Consider the following 24,093-nt stretch of genomic DNA (forward strand, 5'->3'; position numbering starts at 1 on the left):
AGAAAGCTGCAAATTAGGCCTGTCGGATCAATGAGCTCCGCGAGGCTCTTGCCTCTGGTCTCATCGTGCCCGGTGGTGCCCAATGCGCATGCGGGCTGACGTAGGAGCTGCGTACGCGAGCGCGTGGGCGGGCCCGTTTGCCGTTGCTTCCAGGATGTGTAACGTGCAGTGAGCTTCGCGGATTAGCGCAGTTGATGTCTTTCCCCGGTGTTCTTCACTTTTCCTTCTTTAGGAGACAGTGGGTGGCGCTTTGGGGACTTCTGAGTGGCGGCAAACAAACCGTGTGTAAGCATCTGGTGCTGGGTGAAAACGAGTCCCTGTTTTAGAGCCAGTTGATTCTCTCTTTCTGTTCCTTCCACCCTTGGTCCCCTGAGCTGGTGGCTTCCCTAGATCTTCACTGTGGTTACCACTTCCTAACTGCAAGGATGACTGAGAGGGTTTGATTCCACTCAAAACCCGGCTATTTTTTTTTTTTTTTCTTGTCAGGGCCCCAAAATGACAACTATCAAAGAGCAACTCATTTCCAATGTAGCTGCAGAAGACCACACCCCTCAATGTAAGATCACCATTGTTGGAGCTGGTTCTGTAGGCATGGCCTGTGCCATTTGTATCTTGCTGAAGGTAAATGATGAACCTATCCTGTGGCTGAAAATGGAGTAAGCACTTTTGGGTCTTACAGGTGTTGGATCAGGGCTGCACGATTTAGGCCTTGACAGCAAACAAGTATCCTCTCATCCATCCAATCTTGGTCCGATTTAAGGAACATTTGGAGGCAGCAATGGCACACCTGTAGCCAGAAGTGTGTGTAGCAGGATCAGTGCACGTAGGGACACACAGCATAGAATGATATGTGTGTGTATGCATGCATGTATGTATGTATGTATGTATGTATGTATGTATGTATGTATGTGCCGTGTCAGCCATCAGGAGGCTGATACCAGATATCACGACTTCTAGGCCAGCCCAAACTCCTTTGTAAGACTCTATTCCAAAACAAAGAGGGAAAAAAAGCAAACTACAATAAGCAGAGTTTATATATTCATGTAACTGGAAAATGTCTGAGTAGACTGTCTTCAGGTAATACTGTATCCAGTTCAGACAGAAGAAGACATGGCCTTTGCATAGGTGGGTGTTGATGTCCTTCCTTGACTTAATTGTTAGTCAGAGTCTTGGTCATGGGACTGGAACACAGGGACTGGGTGCTGTCCCAGAGCTCTTTCCTTCAAGGCTGGGGCTCTAACCACTTTGAGCCACAGCACCACTTCCAATTTTCTGGTGGTTCATTGGAGATAAGAGTCTTATAGGTGGCTGGGAATATAGCCTAGTGGCAAGAGTGCTTGCCTCGCATACCTGAAGCCCTGGGTTCAATTCCCCAGCACCACATATATAGAAATGGCCAGAAGTGGCGCTGTGGCTCAAGTGGCAGGGTACTAGCCTTGAGCAAAAAGAAGCCAGGGACAGTGCTCAGGCCCTGAGTCCAAGGCCCAGGACTGGCAAAAAAAAAAAAAAAAAAAAAGTCTTATGGGCAGGACCCTGGTTGGCTTTGAACCATGATCCTCAGATCTCAGCCTCCTGAGTAGCTAGGATTCAAATTTCTTCTCATTCTTTTAAAACTTAAGTAGTGAGGGACTGAGAGGGAACAACAGATACTGTACGAAAGAAATGTGCTCATTACCTGAGTCTTGTAACCTCTCTGTACATTGCCTTTATAAAGTAAATTAAATTTTAAAGCAGAAAAAACCTTAAGTAGGAACATTTTATTCAGAACTGTCATGTTTTTTAGGAGTTGGTTGATGAACTTGCCCTTGTTGATGCTGAAGCAGACAAATTGAGGGGAGAAACAATGGATCTTCTGCATGGCAGTATTTTCCTTACTACTTCAAAGATTGTCGGTGGAAAAGGTAATTTTAGCTTTATAGTTATTTTCAGAGCTTTCAAAAGAAGTACTGAGGCGCTGGGAATATGGCCTAGTGGCAAGAGTGCTTGCCTCATATACATGAAGCCCTAGGTTTGATTCCTCAGCACCACATATATAGAAAAGGCCAGAAGTAGTTCTGTGGCTCAAGTTGGCAGAGTGCTAGCCTTGAGCAAAAAGAAGCCAGGGATAGTGCTCAGGCCTGGAGTTCAAGCCCCCAGTACTAGCAAAAAAAAAAAAAAAAAAAAAAAAGAAGAAGAAGTAATGAATTTTATCAAACTTACATCAATAGATGTAAGATTTGAATGATCACTGTGTTATTAGGATGTGTACAGACTTTTTTTTTTGCCAGTCCTAGGGCTTGAACTCAGAGTTCTCTAGTCTCACTTGGCTTTTTTTTGTTCAAGGCTGGCACTTTTTAACACATGAGCAAGTGTTCCACTTCCAGCTTTGGGCTGGTTAATTGGAGATGGGAATCTCATGTGATGGCCTTTTCTGCCCAGGCTGGCTGTAAACCTTGATAATCAGATCTCAGTTTCCTGGCATGAGCCACTGGCACTTTCCTGGTTTATGTTTGTTTATAGAGGACCAAGTTTTAAGGCATAACTAGGGGCCATAGAACAGAGGAAGTGGAGAAGTTGCCCTGCTTGGCATTAACATCATACAGTGGGTCAACTAAGAAGCCTCAGAAAATTTGGAAAATAATTGATTCCTACATTCAGATGGGTGATGCACTCTTAGAAACCCTCTTACCTGACATGATGGGTGCTGGAGGTGGTTGTCTCATTTAAAAATATGAGTCATTTTAAATGGACCTAAATATAATTAAATGTATTTAGAAGTTTAGTGATTTTCTCATTATAGGGTTAAGACTTACTTTGAGTATGGCTCAATTAATTGGAGTTTTGCAGTGTGTTTCCTAAAGTTTAATGATAATGATTATTATACCTTGATCAAAATTACCCCCTACCCGTTACCCTATCTATTCCCACTCCCATCTTCTTGCTTGTTCTCCTCTTTATTTTCTCTACTCTGGGGTTTTGTTTTTATTTTGAGACAGCTGCTGATTGCTGTCATTTCCTTATTCTTCAACTGTATTCTTCATATAGACAATCTAAAAGAACTCTTCTTCATGCCTCTGGGAACCATGCAAATAAAATTATGTTACTTAAGACATTTTAGTCTGGGGAAAGGCTGCTAAGGAGCAAAAGGTAGCTCCTACTTGAGTTTCACAAAAGTCTTAAGCAGCCTGGGAGCTAGTGGTTCATGCCTATAATCCTAACTACTCAGGAGCCTGAGATCTGAGGATCAAAGCAAGCCTGGGAAGGAAAGTTTGTGAGATTCTTACCTCCAGTTAACCACCAGAAAACTGGAATTGGCATTGTGGGCTCAAAGTGATAGAATGCTAGCCTTGAGTGAAAAAGCTCAGGGACAGCACCTAGGCCCTGAGTTCAAGCCCCAAAACTGACAAAACAAACAACAACAACAAAACACTTGTTTTTATCTGTTCTCAGATACAGTTCTTTATAATAATTGGAAGTAAATATGTTCTTGATTTTAGAGTCCTAAAACAGACATAAATTCTCAAGGTCCTAAGCTTCTGATTCATTAGAGTATATCTAAAAAGCTACAGAGTTTTCATTACCTTGAGATGATAAATGAGAATGTGTACTGAAGGAGATGGTAGTAGTAAAAAAGTTTGATGCTGGGTCTGGGAATGCGGCTTAGTGGTAGAGTGCTTGCCTAGCATGCATGCATGCATGCATGAAGCCCAGGGTGTGACTCCTTAGTACCACATAAACAGAAAAAGCCCAAAAGGGGCTGGGAATGTGGCCTAGTAGCAAGGGTGCTTGCCTTGTATACATGAAGCCCTGGGTTCAATTCCTCAGCACCACATATATAGAAAACGACCAGAAGTGGCAGTGTGGGTCAGGTGGCAGAGTGTTAGCCTCAAAGCAAAAGAGAAGCCAGGGACAGCGCCCAGGTCCTGAGTCCAAGCCCCAGGACTTGTGATAGATAGATAGATAGATAGATAGATAGATAGATAGATAGATAGATAGATAGATAGAGATAGATAGATAGATAGATAGATAGATAGATAGATAGATAGATAGATAGATAGAAAGATAGAAAGTTTGATGCTGGTTGGTGGTAGTGAAAAGGTCTTCTTCAGTTTATACAAGGTAATAATACTTCATGGAAAGTCAATCTGAAAATGGCAGACATGAGGGTAAATCAAGAGTATACAACAGACTTTTGGGGAGGGGAAGGGAGCACTGGAGTTTTAACTCAGGGTCTTGAACTTGCCAATTGGGTACTCTGTTGGCTGAGCCAAGGCTCAGGCATGAGCCACAGTACTTGGCCATCTAACAGACTCTTACATAAGAGTTAAAGTGCAGCAATGATGGCAGTCTTGATCCAAATACTGTCTTTCATTTCCTTTGTAGATTACAAGATATCAGAAAACTCCAAGTTAGTTATTGTCACAGCAGGCGCAAGGCAGAAGGAGGGAGAAACTCGCCTTGACCTGGTCCAGCGTAATGTGGCTGTCATGAAATCTATCATTCCCAACATAATGCAGCATAGTCCTGACTGCAAAATCATAATTGTCACAAACCCAGGTGAGTCTTTTCCATTTTTCTGCCTAAGGGTGATCACTCCATGCTATTTCTTTCTTAAAACAAAACAAGCTGGGTGCCAATGGCTCACACCTGTAATCCTAGCTACTCAGGTTGAGATCTGAGGATCAAGATTCAAAGCCAACCCAGGTAGAAAAGCCCATATGAGGGGCTGGGGATATGGCCTAGTGGCAAGAGTGCTTGCCTCATATAAATGAAGCTCTGGGTTCGATTCCTCAGCACCACATATATAGAAAATAGCCAGAAGTGGCGCTGTGGCTCAAGTGGTAGAGTGCTAGCCTTGAGCAAAAAGAAGCCAGGGACAATGCTCAGGCCCTGAGTTCAAGCCCCAGGACAGGCACAAAAAAAAAAAAATCCCCACATGAGCCACTTATCTCTAACCATGCAAAAACAGGAAGTAGTGCTGTGCCTCAAGTGGTAGAGCACTAGCCTTTAGTACAAAGAGGCTCAGGGTCAGCACCCAGGCCCTGAGTTCAAGCCTCATACACACACAAAAAGTAATTGATGTGATATTTATGTGTAATAAGCTATACTATTCAAAATATACAATTAATTGAGTTTTCATAGTCACCATAATAAAGATACAGAACATTTCTAGTAACTCTCCATTGCAGTGCATCCCTAACACCATCTCTCATCTCATTTTCTCGAATTTTATATGAGAAGAACCATAATAAATGTGATCTACCTGGCTCCTGATTTTGGAATTCACCAAAATCAAAATGTTGTTGGGTATATCAATAACTTGTTCCTTTTTTGCTGATGAGTATTCTTTTTGCTTATATATTTTAAACACTCTTCTAATTTGCTAATGTATATTTAGGTCTTTTCTAGTTTGGAGTCATTGTGAAAAAAACTGATGCGAATATTTGTATATTTTCATAGTCCTATGTCTGCACTTCTTTGTTTCTTTTTTAATTTTTTTTTTTTTTGACCAGTCCTTGGGCTTGGACTCAGGGCCTGAGCACTGTCCTTGGCTTCTTTTTTGCTCAAGGTTAGCACTCTATCACTTGAGCTACAGCACCACTTCTGGCTATTTTCTATATATGTGGTGCTAAGAAATCGAACCCAGGGCTTCATGTATGCGAGGCAAGCACTCTTGCCACTAGGCCATATTACCAGCCCTCCTATGTCTGCACTTGTTTCGTCACTATTTTTTTGGTGCCAGTACTGGGGCTTGCCAGTACCCAGGGTCTTGGAGTTCTTGCTTGGCTTTTTTTGCTCAAGTTTGGTAAGCTGCACATCTACCGCTGGCCCTTAGCTGGTCAATTGGAGCTAAGAGTTTCTCAGACTTTCTGCCCAGGCTGTCTTTGAACTGGGATCTTCAGAGCTCAGCCTCCTGAGTAGGCTGAGTACTAGGATTACAGGTGTGAGGCACCAGTATGTCCCCCATTCCTCATGTCTTCATTATCTTTTGAGTAACTATCTGTAAGGAACAGAAGTGGGTTATGGGGTAGTGAATGTGTAGCTCTGTTAGAAACAAAAAGAACTCTCTAAGTAGTTGTACCTTTGCCAAAATATGGTTTTGCAGCCCCCTCCCCTCCTTTTTTTTAATGCTGGGACTTGAACTCAGAGCTTCACACTCTCACTTGGCTTTTTTGTTTTTGTTTGTTGTTGTTGTTTCTTATGGCTAGTACTCAAGAGACTGGTAACTTGAGCCACAGCTCCACTTTTAGCCTTTTCTACTTAATAGGAGATAAAAAGTCTCATGGCCCTTTCTGACCACAATCCTCAGATTTCAGCCTTCTGAGTAGCTAGGATTACAGGCATGAGCCAGCAGTACCTGGTTCTTTTTTATTTTAGCTGCAATTTCTCCTTTGGTTTTGAAGGATAGTTTGGCTAAATGTGTGTGTGTGTGTGTGTGTGTGTGTGTGTGTGTGTGTGTGTGTGTGTGTGTTGGTACTCTTGCTAGAGTTCCCTAAGTCTGTTAAGCTCGTGTTCATTTTTCTTCATTTTAGTAAATGTAGGGAAATTCATGTAACTTACAGTATTCAAATTCAATGGTACATAATGTGTTCATAATGTGGTCTAGCTATAGCTCTTTATTCTTTCATCTTCTTTTTGCCAGTCATGGGGCTTGAACTCAGGGCCTAGGCACTGTCCCTGAGCTTCTTTTTGCTCAAGGCTATTATTACTCTCCTACTTGAGTTGTAGCACTCCTACTTGAGTTGTAGCACTCCTACTTGAGTTGTAGCACTACTTCTGGCCTTTTCGATGTATGTGGTACCGAGGAATTGAACCCAGGGCTTCATGCATGCTAGGCAAGCACTCTACTACTAAGCCACATCCCCAGCCCCTGAGCTTCTTTTGCTCAAGGCTAATGCTCTACCACTTGAGACACAGTGCCATTATCAGCTTCTTCTGAGTATCTTATTGGAGATAAGAGTCTCATAGACTTTTCCTACCCAGGCTGGCTTCGAACTATGATCCTCAGATCTCAGCCTCCTGGAGTAGCTAGGATTACAGGTGTGGGACATCATCAGCACCTGGCTTTTCTTTCAGCTCTTTAAATACATTTCAACTAGTTGATTTAAAGTATTTTCTTAGTAAATCTTCCTTGGACACTTTCTATTGACTGTCTTTTTTCCCCCTATATGGGGCATATACTTTTTTCTCTTTCTTCTTTTCTTTTCCCGCCCTCCCTCCCTCTCACCCTCCCTCCTTCCTTCCCTCCCTCCCTTCCTCCCTCCCTTCCTCTCTGTCACTCTTTTTTTGGTACTGGTCCTGGGGCTTAAACTCAGGGCCTAGGAGCTGTCCTTGAGCTTTGTACTCAGGACTGCCATTGAGCCACAGCTCTACTTGCAACTTTGGTGGCTAATTGGAGATAGGAGTCTGATGGACTTTGCCTAGACTGGTTTTGAAGTGTAATCCTAAATCTCAGCCTCTCTTGAGTAGCTAGGATTACAGGTATGAGCCACTGGTGCCCAGCTTTCTTGTTCTTTGCATTGCTCATATTTTAATTTTGTTGAAAACTAGACTGTGTGTGTGTGTGTGTGTGTGTGTGTGTGTGTGTGTGTGTGTGTGTGTGTGTGTACTGATACTGATACTGAGCTTGAACTCAGGGATTTACAGTCTTGGTAGACCTTTTCACTTCAGGCTGGTGCTCTGCTACTTGAACCCCACCACAGGTCCAGCCCTTATACTGGTTAATTGGAGATAGTCTCAGATTTGTTCGCTTCTTCTGGCTTTGAACTGAGATCCTCAGATCTCAGCTTCCTAAGTAGATTATAGGCAAGAGCCACCAGTGCCTGGCAAAAACTGGACATTTTGAAAATTATATACAACTGTAAATAAAAATTCTCCATATTCACAACGTTTGATGTCATTGCTACTTATTATTAACTTCATGAATTCTATGAACTAATTTTTTAACATTTGTATTTTTTATTGTTTATGGTCTCATAAGTTTGGGTTTCATTGCTAGTCATGAGCTATTGATTAGACAGAACTTTGTTCAAATGCCTGGAAACAAAAACTGTTTGCAGTCTTTTCAGGAGAGCTATGTATGTTTACTGGGAAATGTTTTGGGCATGCAAGCTACACAGTTTGCAACTATGCCTTTGCCATCATTTCCTGCTCGCACAAAGCTTCAAGGATAGACAGAGCAATAACAGATAGCTTAGATAGTTGATAGCTTAGATCAAAATATGGTGATTGGAAAAGAGACATCTAGGAGATTAATTAAGGAGGTGGTATTGACTTACTACTAGATGTACAAACAGGTGCTTACGCTATCTTAAAAAAGATTTTTTTGTTTTCAAAATCTTATAGTAATTTAATATTTTTCAAAAGTATATAACTGGATATCATTTTTTGGTAGTTTTGCTTCACTTTTACTCCCAAGAGACTTCATCTACTTATTTAGGAAACCAAAATTTTTGGTAGTACCTGAGTTTTGAACTCAGAACCTTGGACTTTAACCATCAGGTATTCTTTTGCATGGGTACAATGTCCCCAGCCCTTTTCACTTTAATTATTATTGTGTGTGCCCATCCTGGGGCTTGAACTCAGGGTCTGTGTACTGTCCCTGAGCTGTGTTGCTCAAGGCTAGTGCCTTACCATTTGTGCAAAAGCCCACTTCTGATATTTTGGTACTTAATTGGAGTTAATAGTTTCACAGACTTTCCTTTCCCACCAGAGCTGGCTTCAAATTGTGACCCCCATATCTCAGCCTTCTGAGTAGTTAGGATTACAGGCATGTGCCACCATGCTCAGCCATTTCTTCATTGAAATAGGATCTTGGAAATGTTATTTATGGGCTAGTCTCAACCTCCCAGATGGCTGGCTCAGAAAAATGAAGTTGAAAGACATTATTATGAGTACTGTTCTAACATGAAACTATTTTTCCTAGTGGATATCTTGACATATGTTGCCTGGAAGATAAGTGGCCTACCTGCAAATCGTGTAATTGGCAGTGGTTGTAATCTTGACTCTGCCCGTTTCCGTTACTTTATTGGAGAGAAGCTAGGGATCCACTCCACAAGCTGTCATGGTTGGATTGTTGGAGAACATGGTGATTCTAGTGGTAAGTGTAAACCTATTAGTACTATATAACTATGCTTCTAATCTCTAGTAGCATGTATTTTCTTTTTTTAAAAAAACAACAACAACCTTTTTTTTGTAGTCCTGAGGCTTGAATTCAGGGCCTGGGTGCTGTTCCTAAGCTGTTATGCTCAAGGCTAGTGCTCTACCACAGAGCCTCAGCTCCATTTCTGGCTTATTGGTACTTATTATTCATGGACTTTCTTGTTCTGGCCTGGCTTTGAACCATGATTCCCCAGATTGCAGCCTCCTGAAGAAGGATTACAGGCGTGAGCCACTGGTACCTGACTTCTAGTATTACATGTTTTCTTTAAAATTCCTTTTCTATCAATAGAGTTATATAATTGTCTCGATATTTTTCTATTGTATGTGTGTGTATGCACACGAGCCCATCCTGAGATTTGAACTCAGGGCCTGGGGCTCAGTTCCTTAGCCTTTTCCTTCAAGGTTAGCACTTGAGTCACAACTTCATTCCAACTTTTTGCTGGTTTATGAGATAAAAGAGTCTTACAACTTCCCTGCCCAGGCTGGCTTCAGACCTTGATCCTCAAATCTCAGTGGCTTAAGTAGCTAGGATTTTATAGACCTCAGCTACTGACACCTGGCTGGCCACCTCATAATTTGTTGTTGTTGTTGTTGTTGTTGTTTGGTTGGTTGTGGGTCTTAAACTCAGGGCCTGGGCACTGTCCTTGGGCTTTTTAACTCAAGGCTAGTGCTCTACTACTTTAAGTCACAGTGAAACTTCCGTGTTTCTGGTGGTAAATTGGAGATGAAAGTCCCATGGACTTTCCTACCCAGGCCAGCTTGGAACTGTGATCCTCAGATCTCATCCTCCTGAGTAGCTGGATTGACAGGCGTGAGCCACTGGTGTCTGGCTTCATAATTTCTTTGTGGTGAGAATATTAAGAAATTTCTCATCTGGATGTTTTGGAGCAGACATTACAATAACAGTCATCACCCTGCTGTTCAATAGAACATTAGCGTTCGGTCCTCTGTAATTTTATCCTCACTCACCTCCCTTTCCTCCTCCCCTCACCAGTCTCAATGAATTACGACTCTATTCTTTCCTTCTATGCTATCAACTCTTTCAGTCTATATTTAAAGGGGATCATACTATGTTTATCTTTCTGTGTCTGGCTTTTTAACATGAGGTCCTCTAGACCAACTTTGCTATCATAAATAACATCTCATCTTTTTGATGGTAGAATAATATTCCATTGTGTATAAATACCATATTTTAAAAATTTACACGTCTCCTGTTGGATATTTAGGTTGATTTCATATCTTGGATACTATGAATACTATTATTTTTTTATTTTATTTTATTGTAAAGGTGATGTATGTCTAGAGAGGTTAGTTACCTAAGTAGAGGAATGAGTACATTTCTTTTCAAACATTGTTATCCCCTTCCTGTGAATACTATTATTTTAAAATTCAGTAACAAATAAACACTCAATAAACTTGGATATGTAGATATCTCTTCACTATAATGATTTTCTTTCTTTCTTTTTTTTTGCCAGTCCTGGGGCTTGAACTCAGGGCCTGAGCACTGTCCCTGGCTTCTTTTTGCTTAAGGCTAGCACTCTACCACTTGCACCACCAAACCACTTTCAGGTTTTTCTGTTCATGTGGTGCTGAGGAATTGAACCCAGGGATTCATGCATTCTAGGCAAGCACTTTCTCTAATACTTGAGCCACACCTCCAATCTGGCCTTTTGCTGGTTAATTTGGATTTTTCTGCCCAGGCTGGCCTTTAACTCTGATATTTTGGATCTAAGCTTCCTGAGTAGGAGTATAGGCATAGGCTATGGCTGCCTGACTAATTTTAGTTTTTTGAGGTGCTACCATACTATTTTCCATAATGGCAGTACTAGTTTACTTTCCTACCATCAGGTAATCATTTCCTTTTTCTTTATAGCATTGCTAGGAGTTGTTTTTTATTTCTCTGTCTTTTTTTTGTTTTGGACACTACTAGGACTTGAACTCAATGCTTCTTGCTTAGTTTTATCTGCTCATGGCTGCTACTTGAGTCATATCATATACAGTGCCACTTCCAGCCTTTTCTGTTTATGTGGTGCTGAGGAATCAAACCCAGGGCTTCATGCATGCTAGGCAAGCACTCTAGCACTAAGCCACATTCCCAGCCCCATATCTTTTTTTTTTTTTTATAACTACTCTAGTAATGCTCAAATCTTTTGTCCATTTACCACACAGTTATAAGGAAATGTGACTACATGTTTTCTAATACTTTATAATGTTATTTCTTATAATTCTTTCTTTTTACTTTTAGATATTGTAGTAACTTCAAAAATAAAAGACAAGCTGGGTATAGTAGTATAATCTTGTATTCCAGCACTCAGAAGACAGAGGCAGGAAGATGACAAGTTTGTGACTAATCTGAGATACACAAAGACTCTGTTTAAAGAAAAACAAAACAAAACAAATGAACTAACCACACAAGCAACAAAAACAGTTGGTAACATAAGCAATGGATGAAATATTGTCAAGAAAACTTCATTTTGAGACATGTTTTTAATTTTTATTTTCTTAGTGCCCTTATGGAGTGGAGTGAATGTTGCTGGCTTTCCTCTGAAGTGTCTGAACCCTGACATAGGAACAGACTCAGACAAAGAACAGTGGAAAACGGTCCATAAACAAGTGGTTAATAGGTAACACTTTTAATGCCTTAAGAATCAATATTAAGAATAAGATTCCTGGCTGGGGATATGCCCTAGTGGCAAAGAGTGCTTGCTTGGTATACATGAAACCCTGGGTTCAATTCCCCAGCACCATATATATAGAAAACAGCCAGAAGTGGTGCTGTGGCTCAGGTGGTAGAGTTCTAGCCTTGAGCAAAAAGAAGCCAGTGACAGTGCTCAGGCCCTGAGTCCAAGCTCCAGGACTGGCCAAGAAAAAAAAAATAGAAAAAAAATAAGATTCCCAGGTTAAAAGTCTGTAATTGATATTTCCTCTTTTATAAGAAATTTCTGTAGGTGCCTGATACAAGCCATTTGCCTTATACAGTTGCCTTATACAAACTATTACTTTGGAGCTTTGAAAAACATACCTGCTGGGCACTGATGGCTCATGCCTATAGTCCTAGTTACTCAGGAGTCTGAGATCTGAGGACTGTGGTTCAAAGTCCATAAAACTCTTATCCCTTATAAACTACTTGGAAAAAACTGGAAGTAGTGCTGTGTTTCAAGTGGTAGGGTGCTAGCCTTGAGCAAAAGCAGCTCAGGGACAGTGCCCAGACAGCAAGTTTAAGCCCCAAGACTGGCACACAAAACAACAAGAACAAAAACCACACACACACCTTGACAGATATAGTGGCACACACTTGTGATCTCAGTACACATAAAGCTGAGAAGGGAAGACTGCATTTGAGACCAGCCTGGACTGCATTGGAAGACTCTGTTTCACAAACAACAAAGACAATGAACTGGCCTTAAAACTACTTCCCCCCACCTCCCCAGTTGCTTTTTATACAAGCAGTTAAAAAATATATGAGGCTGAAGTGTTTCTATTTATTTTTGTCAACATTCCTGAGCTGTGCACATCGGTGGAGTTTTCGGCATTTTGGTATCTGCACAGTGTTCACTGAGCAAATCAGCTTCCCTTTGTCCACTACTCCCTCACTCTTCAAATTCGAGGAATCACTGGGCCACACTCAGTTGGACTTTGGTTTTCTTAAGCTTCCATATATGAGAACATGTAACTTGTCTTTCTGCGACTGGCTTAGTCTACTTACTTCCTATCCTCCAGTTCTAACCATTTTGCTGCAAATGATAGGATTACAGTCTTACTTATGGCATATGCATATACATCCATCCATATATACCCATATATATACCATCTACACATTTATATAATGCACTATATATATACATACACACATATGTGCAAACATATAAAACATTTTATTAATCCATGGATGGGTGAAGCAACAAATAGACATGCAGGCATCTCTTTGGTATGTTGATATATGAGACATATAAGTCATATGATCTACTTTTCCTTTTTGAAGGATACTGTTGCTCATGATACAATTTTACATTTCTACCAACAGTGTATGAGAGTTTTACTCTATCCTTTCCAGCATTTCTTCTTCGCTTTCCTTTCTTTCATCTTTCTTTCTCCCTCATTCTTTCTTTTTCTTTTTCTTTTTTTTTTTTTTTGGATAAAGCCATTCTAACTGGAGTGAGGTAATATTTCATTGTAATTGTGATTTGTGTTGACTAATGGTATTGTGTGGTTTTCATATACTTGTTGGCCATTTGTATTTTTTCTTTTGGAGAGACATTATTCAGATAATTTGCCCATTTTTAATTGATTTTTCTTTTTGTTTTGTGATCCAAACTCAAGGTTTTGTACTCATTAGGCAGGCTGTAACATTTGAGTCACAATCCAACAAACTGCTTTGTTATTTTTATGATTTTGAGTTCCTTATATATTCTAGATATTTATCAAATGGGTAGTTGGGAAATGTTTCCTCCCATTTTGTAGGTTGTCTCCTAATTCTGTTCAAATTTTCCTTTGCTGTACAGAATATTTTTTTGTTTGACATAATCCCAGGTGCATTTTTGCTTTTCTTTCCAGTGCTTTGGGAATCAACATCAAATATACTATTAGCTGTGCCAGTGTCTTGAAATGTTTCTCTCTGTTTTCTTCTAGTAGCTTCAAATTTCATGTCTTACGATTAGGTCTTCAATCCACTTTTGAGTTGATTTTGTGCGGTGTGAGCGATGGGGTCACATTTCATGCTTTTATATATGCAGTAGTGCACTAGCAGGGTCAGTAGCAACTAAAAGGATAGTTTTAGACATTTTATTCTCAACTTATTTTTATTAATCGTGTGTGTGTGTGTGTGTGTGTGTGTATGCATGTATGTGCACATGTTTACTGGTACTAGGGCTTGAAATCAGGTCCTGGGGCACTGTCCCTTAACTTTGTTTTTTTGCCATTCCTGAGGCTTGAACTCAGGGCCTGGGTGCTTTTCCTGAGCCTCTTTGCACTCTACTACTTGAGCCACAGCACTACTTCTGGCTTTTTCTGAGTAGTTTATTGGAGATGAGTCTCATGGACTTTCCGACCTGGGCTAGCCTCAAACTGTGATCCTCAGATCTCAGCCTCCTGAGTAGCTAGGATTACAGGTGTGAGCCATTGATGTCCAGCTCTCCCTTAGCTTTTTTTCACTCAAGGCTAGTGCTCTACTACCTGAGCCACACCTTTATTTCCAGCCTTTTGCTTGTTATTTGGAGATGAGACTTTTGTTTTTTTATTTGGAGATGAGAGTCTCCTAGGGCTGGCTTTGAACCTCCATACTCAGATCTCAGCCTGAGTAGTTAGGCTTATAGGTGTGAGCCACTGACATCCAGCTCTCCCTTAGCTTCTACCACCTGAGCCACACCTTTACTTCTAGCCTTTGGCTTGTTATTTGGAGATAAGAGTCTCATAGAGTTTTCCACCTGGGCTAGCTTCGAACTTCCATACTCAGATCTCAACCTGAGTAGCTACGATTACAAGAGTGAGCCTCTGGCAGCCATTTTGATGATTACTGAAAAGATAAATGAGTCATCCTGCTTGTACTGGTAAGATCTTCCCCCAGTTATCCACTGCAGAGCTCATAGTTCTTATGCCCTCCCTTTCTTTTTACTTACTCAGTCTTGGTCATATTGAATTATGGGACTAAAATTACTTTTTTTGGTGCCCACCCTGGGGTTTGAATTCAGGGCCTGAGCACTATCCCTCAGCTTTTTTGCTCAAAGCTAGTGCTTTACCACTTGAGACGTAACTCCACTTTGGGCTTTTTGGTGTTTAATTAGAGATAAGAGTCTCATGGACTTTCTTACGTGGGCCGCTACAAACTGCAATCCTCAGATCTCAGCCTCCTGAGTAGCTACGATTATAGATGTGAGCCACTGGTACCAGGCCTACCTACAATTACTTTTGACAGTTTCTAATAGTAATGTCTGATTTAGGGACAAAACAGTAGGTATAGGCCAGACCTGGCTTCCCTGTCCTCAGGAGGTCTTTTTGTACATCAGCCTATGCAGTCTACTGTGTTATATGTGGTCCTCAGGCTTTAGAACTTTGTCTGCATGGTTGTGAGCCCTTCTGATATGAACGAACAATGATTCTGGGCATTGTGTCACAGAGCTCTGCCCTGTGAGTTTGACAGTTGATATCCAAACTGATATCATTTGCAATGCAAAAGGCATAATACATGTTTATTGTAGGAAGTAAAGTTCAGAAAAGCATAAATCGCAACTGTAAATATTTCAAGTAATCATTAACTTGGTGGATTGCTACAGTTCCAAAGTTGCTATAATAATTTTTGTTTCTTTATCAGCCAGAGATAATAGTGCATCATTTTTGAAAGAATTCCTTTGAAAATGTATTATGAAAATTTAGGGGCTGGGAGTATGGCCTAGTGGCAAGAGTGCTTACCTCATATACATGAAGCCATAGGTTCAATTCCTTAGTACCACATATATAGAAAACGGCCAGAAGTGGTGCTGTGGCTCAAGTGGCAGAGTGCTAGCCTTGAGCAAAAAGAAGCCAGGGGCAGTGCTCAGGCCCTGAGTTCAAGGCCCAGGACTGGCACCCCTACCCCCCAAATGTATTGTGAAAATTTCCCATTACCTTTTTGTTGTTGATTTGATGATACATTCTTAGGAAAAAAAATATATATATACATCCTTATAACTATATAAAATTTTATTGTCATGCCAGTAATAATTGTAAATGATCAGAGAGACGTATATGGTAGCTTTCAGGAACCAGAGTCTGTTTGGATATTTAGGCTGGTTCTAGGGCTTGAACTCAGGGCCTGGGTGCTGTCCCTAGGCCTTTTCACTCAAGGTTTTGTACTCTGCTATGTGAGCCACAGCTCTGCTTTCCTCTTTGGATATTTAAACAACAATTTAAAAATGGTAAAACTAACTTCATCCTTAGTGGCATGTAGGCCTTAGTATTTTGCTTTTATAATAAAAGAAGGATGAATTAATTCTTGTTCAAGGTGAACCATGACAATTTGTGAGGTAGTATATCTTAATGTATTATAATGGCATGAAAATTCATAAGTAATTTCTAGTTGAAATCTGAAAAATGTTACTATAGTAGCACTGACATTTAGATTGCTTCAGAATGAATGCTTCAAGAATATCATGCTTTCTCTGAGTTGATTATAGTAAATCGATTTGGAATTGTAAATTTGATTTCTTTCTTTATCTGCAGTGGCTATGAAATCCTTAAGCTGAAGGGATATACCTCATGGGCTGTTGCAATGTCTGTGACAAATCTGTCAGAAACAATCTTGAAGAATCTTAGGAGAGTACATCCAGTTTCTACTCTGGTTAAAGTAGGCTTAAACTTTTTTAAAAAAATCATTCTTAACTGTATTAATTATTGAGCCCCTACTATGTGCCAGATATTATACAAAATGTTAATAATGATGAACAGAAAGACAAAGACTTGACCTTATTGAGTGTGATGAAAGAAATGGACTTAAAACAATTACAGATTAAAATATATAACAAGTTGTGGTAAATGCTACAATGAAAAAGTACAAAGTGCTAGGAATGTATGGCAGGAATTTTGAGTTCTCTTGTGAAAGGGCATGGCTGAATAGGTAGTGAGAAATGATTTCCTATAGAAATAAAACCAGACTGATATAAATAATGAGGCATAGTTAACTGGGAAGATTGGGCTATTGGGCTGATATTTCAAGTAGAACAAACACATGTGCAGAGGATCCGAGGTAGGTTTAAGTCTAGGGCACTTGAGGATCTGAAAAGGATTGACAGCTAAAAAAAGGGGGGGGGGTGGAGTTTGGTTATTGAAATGCAGGGAACAAAGGGAAGACTGAATGGGGAGACTGGAAAAGTCAGCCTTATAGAGAGGCTGGGTCCTGATCTCAAGAACAGTGGAACACAAGCATCTGGACTATTTGTGTCAGTGGTGGGGCTTAAATTCAGGGCCTGGACACTGTCCCTGAGCTCTTTTGCTCAGGCTAGTGCTCTACCACTTTGAGCCACAGCTCCACTTCCAGTTTTTGGTGGTTAGCTAGCTGGAGATAAGAGTCTCACAGGGACTTTTCTGCCTGGGCTGGCTTGAACCTTGATCCTCAGATCTCAGCCTTCTGAGTATCTAGGATTATAGACATGAGCTACCAGCGCCTGGCTTAGACATTCTTTATATGAAAAATGCAGTACATTGTTCCAGCATTTGTCTAATATATTGAAGGCCCTGGTTCAGTATCCATTGATTATAAATAGACAAAAATAGTAGATGATAGACAGCTAAATCACTGTGGTTGTGATGAAGAGAACAGGTTCGAATGGAAAAAAAGAGTAGATATAGGAGCCGTGAATCAGATGGATTAAACCAGGTTAGTAGATGGTCATCAGAAAAGGAAGAAGAGCTGAATAAGATAGCCTCAAACAATAGGGAGAATGTATTTTGTTTCTTTATGAGAGTGGAGGACTAATGACTTGGAAGAGGCAAAGAGGAAGGAGTACACAATGAATCCCCCTTCAAGATACAGAGGCCATGGCTGAGGAATTCACCACCCTAGTGGGCTCTTGAGGATGAATGAGAGGCATCAAACGAGAGCTCTGGGAAGAAAGTGACTGATTAGTTGCCTAGTAGAACAAGTCAATGGGCGAAATATACAGGAAGTACTCAGACATTAAATCATTTGGCTGGGCATGGTGATACATACCTAGAATCCCAGCACTTGGGAGCCCTCCAGTTCCAGGCTTTTCTACCCAGCCTTTTAACCTCCCCACCCCATCTCCAGTGCTCAAATGATGATGATGGAATGGATACGAGTTCTCCAGCTCTAGCCCAGGAAACCCCTCTGAGGGGAGAATGAAAACAATAGATGTAAGGAAACAAATTTCTGAAATGCTGCAGAGGTACCCTGCCCCTGGTGATACGGGGTCCCTAAAAGCCACTTGATAGCTCAGATGTCACACAGGAGGCAACCCAGGACCGAGGGAGAGGAAAGTGAGGGTGACTGGCTGGAATGTGGGCTCATAATTAAAGTGTAAACCAGAGAGGAGGAGGTGGGTGGGGTCTGGCGGGACTGTGGGGATGACAGGTAGCTGATGTGATGGAGCTCAGGAGGGTCAAGTCACTCCCAAAGAAAGGGCTGGAGGAGGTAGCAAGACAGCTTGTCAGCAGAAGGCACCAGAACTAAATAAGATTAAGGAGCACACACCTTGTGGTCCTGAGGAAGGCCTCAGGCAGAGTGAACAGGAAGCATGTGCGAGCTAGTGGGGAAGCTAAAGGGCACTGCTCCAGTGTCAAAGGGAAAGAAAGTGTCCCTTTCTCTAGCTCTCAGCAGCTATTCATAGTCAGCTTGGAGAACAAACAAGGCTTGGAGAGCAAAGAATGTTTGCCTTTCCTTAATCCATATCCAGTTCCAAATGAGAGCGAAAGAAAGATGAGCAGTAAAAGGTGGAGTGTCTCCTGGGTCTCCTTATCTCCCAGGGGTAAGGGGGGGGGCAGTGGTGGTGGTGGATGGGCAGGATGGAGATGCCAGGGGCTGGTTCATAGGAGTGGGTTTCCCTGGTTGCCATAGCTTCTCACAGCTGCTTCTGTAGCCTTGGCTGTGACTGCAAGCATGCAAGGAACCATGGACTGACTGGCCAGGGATTCCACAGGCTCAAGATTGATCCAGGATGTGGGGCTGCACCAGCCCCATGGCCCTGTCCACCACAGGTCGTCTTTGGCAGCACTCCAATGGAGGGAGGAGTACATTCCAATTGGTGAGAGGGACATACCTTCGGCCAGTAATTTAAGAGGACCCATAGGCTTCACTGAGAACTTCATCTGGAGGTGTGAGATGCCACCTGGAGCAGATGTTGTCCAAACTCAGTGGTGTGCTCTGATATAAAGGAGAGGCTTCCCAGTCAACTCCTTTGCCAGCTTTCACTGTTCCCTTGAACCAGACACAAGCCGATGGATATCAGTCCTTCATCCGATAAAATGGTTGCAAGAGGAGTACGTAGACTCCTCCTTGCTCATGAAGATGGTCTAGTAAGGGATGAAGTAGATGTACTACATGGCACATTTTTCTTGTTACTGAACATATGGCCACAGAGCATAAGGACACCCTTGGTTTTGCTTAGCATCATTGCTGACCTGTGAGTATTTCTTGCTGGTCACCATAGTGTCTGTTTTGCACAGTTGCTTTCCATATTGGGTTACTAACCAATAGTCTAATCTTGTATTCCAGGGCATGTATGGAGTACAGGAAGAAATCTTCCTCAGTATCCCCTGTATCTTGGGGCGAAATGGCATCTCAGATATTGTGAAGATGAACTTGAATTCTGAAGAAGAGTCTCTTATTAAGAAGAGTGCAGATACACTTTGGGCTATCCAAAAGGATGTAGCACTTTAAAGCCTTTTAACATTTTACTGTTTGATAGAACAGAAAGTAGAAGATTGAATGCTTTGTTTTTGAAATATCTGGTCTGTTAAAAACATAAAAAAAAATGAGACCTATGATATAACCTCAGCCTCAAGATTAGAAAGAGGAAATTTAAGAGATCTCTCCCCTGTGAATTTTATTGGTGCTCCAACTGTACAGGTGTAATTCATGCTTCGGAAGGGTGTCGTGTATATTACAGTTGGCATTTTGTAGATGATGTCTAACCACCCATTATAATACAGAATTTAATACTTACAAAATGAGTACATTTTCTAGTACTGAAATTTTATCTTGTGCTCTCTTCTGTGATGGTCTATATCCTCTTTATATTGTTTTGAGATTCATGGGACTTACTTTACTAAACACATGTTTTAAAGACGATATATGTATATAAGAAGAAAAATATAGAAATTAAAATTCAATGACATACAACTCTAAGTATTCAGTTCATATAAACACAAATATGTGGTGTCTTTATTAAAATATCACTTGAATACCTTAGACCATCTTCTGTGTCATTTGTTCAGCAAGCCCTTTATGCTTGCTGTGTTGTGGCTGTTAGGTTATCAATGTCTGCCTTCAAATATCCACAGTAGGTAAGTTATCTCAACCAATTATTGGTTAATGCTGGACAACTTTCAATTGGTAATTTCTCTTCATGTCCAAGATAGGAGTGTGGATAATTTGTGTATATATATATATATATATATGTACATATATATGTATATATATAATACATACATGTATAACATTTCCTTGATTCCACTAAGAATTTAAGGCAGCTATTGGAAATATATAATAAAACAAAAACAAAGAAACCAAGATAATTTACATAGGATAGGATAAGTAGGAAAAATTAGCAGGCAGATATGCAGGCCCTGAGTACTTGCATGGTTCTAGTGGAGGTGTTTGTTATCCATTTGCTTAGAGTCATGGTTCACAGTCATCACTATCTCCAGTCTAGTCATTTACTGTGGATTCTGACTAGTTTCCCATTATGTTGTTCTTTGTTCTTTTTCAGTTCCTTCTTGAATGCATGAAATAGAATTCTACATTTAGAGTAGGGGGAAAAGGAGAAACTTCTGTGGGTTTGCCTTTTTAAAAACTTTATTGTAGAGAAGGGGTGACATTGTCCCAAAAGAAATGTACTCTTGGGCTGGGGATATGGCCTAGTGGCAAGAGTGCCTGCCTCGGATACACGAGGCCCTGGGTTCGATTCCCCAGCACCACATATACAGAAAATGGCCAGAAGTGGCGCTGTGGCTCAAGTGGCAGAGTGCTAGCCTTGAGCGGGAAGAAGCCAGGGACAGTGCTCAGGCCCTGAGTCCAAGGCCCAGGACTGGCCAAAAAAAAAAAAAAAAAAAAAAAAAAAAAAAAAAATGTACTCTTTACCTGAATTATGTAACTCTAATCCCTCTGTATATCACCTTTATAATAACAAAAATTTAAGAAAGTATATTGTAAACAAAATTAAAGCTTCATTTTAGGAAATTCATGTAGAGATTGAAAGGCTGAATTGAAAGGGAATGCACCATGTATTTCAGACATGAGTATATTTTAATCAGAATGTTAGTCTTTTTCTTCCCTGTCCCCAGATTGAATTGATTTACAGCTTTTACTGAGACTCATGGCATCTTCATACACATTAGCAATGCATTTCAAAATTATTCACCTATCTTTCCCTTTTATTCTTTCTCATCTACCCTCCTCTAAAATGACCAGTTAGAATCAAGTTCTTAGAAGGATGCTGTGATTCAAATGGTAGAGCACTAGACTTGAGCTGAAGCACTCAGGGACAGGACCCAGGCCGAGTCGAAGCTCCACAACCAACCAAAAAAAAGTTATCTTTATATTAATATATATACATATATGTACATACCTATAAATATGTATATTCTTTGCTCTACCCCAAATGAGAAAAAACATGCTGTATTTGGCTATTTGTGTTTGCTTACTCATTATAAACCCCAGGTCCATTTTTCAACAAATATGTACATATGTGCCATATTTTCCTAATGCATTCATCTTTTTCGGGTCTGTTGGATGATTACATCACTTGGCAATTATGAGCAGTGCTGCCATAAACATGCAAGTATCTTTTTTGTATATGGATTTATAGTCTTTCAGGTATATGCTCAATAGTGATTAGGGTCATTACATAGGCCTATTTTTACTTTGACGTCTGTAGCAATTACACTAGTTTAAGTTCTTCCACCTCTATAGGAGGGTTCCTTTTTCCTCACAGCTTGACCAGCATTTGTTTTCTTAATGATTACCATTCTGACTGGGGTAAGATGGAATCTTCACGAAGTTTTGATTTATATTTTTAAAGATGTTGACTATTACTCCATGTATCAGCCAACTGTCCAATTTGTTTCCCTTTTTTTTTTTTTTTGGCCAGTCCTGGGGCTTGGGACTCAGGGCCTGAGCACTGTCCTCGGCTTCTTTTTGCTCAAAGCTAGCTAGCTCTCTACCTCTTGAGCAACAGTGCCAATTCTGGCCTTTTCTGTTTATGTGGTACTGAGGAATCGAACCCAGGACTTCATGTATGCTAGGCAAGCACTCTACCACTAAGCCACATTCCCAGCCCCCTGATAATTTTTATAAGTAGATTTTAATTTTTAAAGATCTTCCTATATAAACATTTCTGTGATGACTTAAGTTGGTCATTCTTTTCTTGGAGGTAGTAGGGCGTGGACTGCCCAACTCCTTAATATTAGCTTTAAAATTATGAACACATAGAAAAGGAGGCATCAGCCTGAGGAGTTTGAGAGAGAAATCAGGTCACCCACTGTACAAGAGAAGAGCAAAGTTTTATTGAGTTAAGGAGGCTAGGATTTGGTACTTTCCACTGATCTTAAGTATGGTATCTTCAGAAGATGTCCTTGTACAAGATGCAACTGGTTAATGGTCATTTTTCTTGGCAATGTTATAGAACACATATATTGGTCTTTTTTTTTTTTTTTGGCCAGTTCTGGGCCTTGGACTCAGGGCCTGAGCACTGCCCCTGGCCTCTTTTTGCTCAAGGCTAGTACTCTGCCACTTGAGCCACAGCGCCACTTCTGGCCGTTTTCTATATATGTGGTGCTTGGGAATTGAACCTAGGGCTTCATGTATCCGAGGCAAGCACTCTTGCCACTAGGCCATATTCCCAGCCCCTTTATATTGCACCTGGTCCTGAAGTTGGCCTGATCCTTCTCATTGCAAGTCACCACCATACTTTTATGCTTTGCTTGGAAGTGATTCACTGATTAGTCCTCTGCCTTGCTTAACAGCAAGCCCCTCCCACCCCCCCCCCCCCCCTTTTCTTGAAGCTTTTGGCATCCTATGTATCCCCTTGCACCAGCACGGCAATCCAAAGTATCTTAAAGGAACATATTTTACAAGAACATGTTCTCTTCTACCATTCTCACATGGAGCACATTTTGTTTTACTTGTATAAGCACTTCAGGATACCACATAGGTATGTAGCTCATTGGGTGGTCTCAAACTTGGCTATGCCATCACTTGCCATGAAGATAAAGCTTCAAATGACAATAAAAGCAGAGAGGCTTGTACAGTACACTGTACTTTCAGTCTTTTCCCCTTGTAGATGGGCAATGTGCCAACACTGCAGTAAGGTTTGAGGGTGGCATATCTTATGTAAGATTACCCAATCATTACCAGATGGAGTGAGTGGCTCATGCCTATAATCCCAGCCATGTGGAGAAGTGGAGAAACAACTGTGGTTCAAGGTCAGCCTTGGATAAAAAGTTGGTAAGACTTTCTCAGAGAGCAAGGTGAGTTTGGTGTTCAAGTCTGTAACCTCAGCTACACAAGAGCCCAAGGCAGGAGGACTGCGGTCTGAGGCCTGCCTGGGTAAAAAATTGAGATCCTATCTGACAAATAACTAAAAGCAAAAGGGCAGGCTCATGAGTGGAACCCTAGCTACTCAAGAGGCTAAGGCCCGAAGGACTGTGGTACAAGGCCAGTCCAAGCACAAAAGTCTCAAGATACCACATCTGAAAATAGCAAAAAGCAGTCCTAGAGACATGGCTCAAAGTAGTAGAGCAATTGTGCAAGCCCTGAGCACTGCCAAAAACAAAAGAAAAACAAGACTCTCCTAAATCATTCTTATGAGCTACTAAAGGATCTGCACTTTCCTCTTTAATTATATTTACATTATATCTTTCCCAGTTAACACCTTCTGTTGGGAGATGTGGCTCAAATGGCAGAGGGCCAGCCAAGCAAGCAATCCAAGCACACTCAAGACACATGGGGGGCTGAGAGTTTTGTCTCATTTAGGTTTACAAAGTAAATATCCAGCAGGCACAAGTAGAAGGGTACCAACCTGGATTTCTCACAGAAAGAAAAAAAATTTCCCCAATTTAAAATATTTCAAAACATTTCTATGACAATTCCTATACTAAATAGAATTTTCTTTATTTTTTTTCCAGAACAATACTAAAGCTGCAGCTTCAGATAGGTGTATTATGCTTTGTTTGCTAAAGGAAAAGCTGGCCTTCTTATTAAGGTTTCATGGATCTTCTCAGCAAGTCCAATAAAGAAGTGAAAAA

The 24,093-nt window shown here is 40.8% G+C and overlaps 1 protein-coding gene across 2 annotated transcripts; it reads left to right on the forward strand.

Moving 5' to 3' along the window:
* Nucleotides 1-168: 168 nt before the first annotated feature.
* LOC125362675 (L-lactate dehydrogenase C chain-like) lies at nucleotides 169-19,862 on the forward strand. 2 transcript variants are annotated; one of them, XM_048361511.1, is made up of 8 exons: nucleotides 169-285; nucleotides 487-621; nucleotides 1,784-1,901; nucleotides 4,363-4,536; nucleotides 8,906-9,079; nucleotides 11,648-11,765; nucleotides 16,336-16,459; nucleotides 19,343-19,862. In XM_048361511.1, exons 2-8 carry the CDS (start codon nucleotides 496-498, stop codon nucleotides 19,505-19,507), a joined length of 999 nt encoding a protein of 332 aa, XP_048217468.1. In that variant the 5' UTR covers nucleotides 169-285; nucleotides 487-495; the 3' UTR covers nucleotides 19,508-19,862. The 2 variants fall into 2 exon arrangements, with proteins under 2 accessions (XP_048217468.1, XP_048217469.1); XM_048361512.1 differs by lacking the exon at nucleotides 16,336-16,459.
* Nucleotides 19,863-24,093: the final 4,231 nt, after the last annotated feature.

The sequence above is a fragment of the Perognathus longimembris genome, chromosome 13 (genome assembly GCF_023159225.1).
Source record: "Perognathus longimembris pacificus isolate PPM17 chromosome 13, ASM2315922v1, whole genome shotgun sequence".
NCBI classification, from domain to species: domain Eukaryota; kingdom Metazoa; phylum Chordata; class Mammalia; order Rodentia; family Heteromyidae; genus Perognathus; species Perognathus longimembris.

What these genes read in the sequence shown, in the direction of transcription:
- LOC125362675 (XM_048361511.1), top strand. Translation starts at nt 496, where the DNA reads ATGACAACTATCAAAGAGCAACTCATTTCCAATGTAGCTGCAGAAGAC. An exon ending in AAAGATTGTCGGTGGAAAAG is followed by an intron (nt 1,902 to 4,362) that starts GTAATTTTAGCT and finishes TTTCCTTTGTAG; the next exon opens with ATTACAAGATATCAGAAAAC. An exon ending in CATAAACAAGTGGTTAATAG is followed by an intron (nt 11,766 to 16,335) that starts GTAACACTTTTA and finishes CTTTATCTGCAG; the next exon opens with TGGCTATGAAATCCTTAAGC.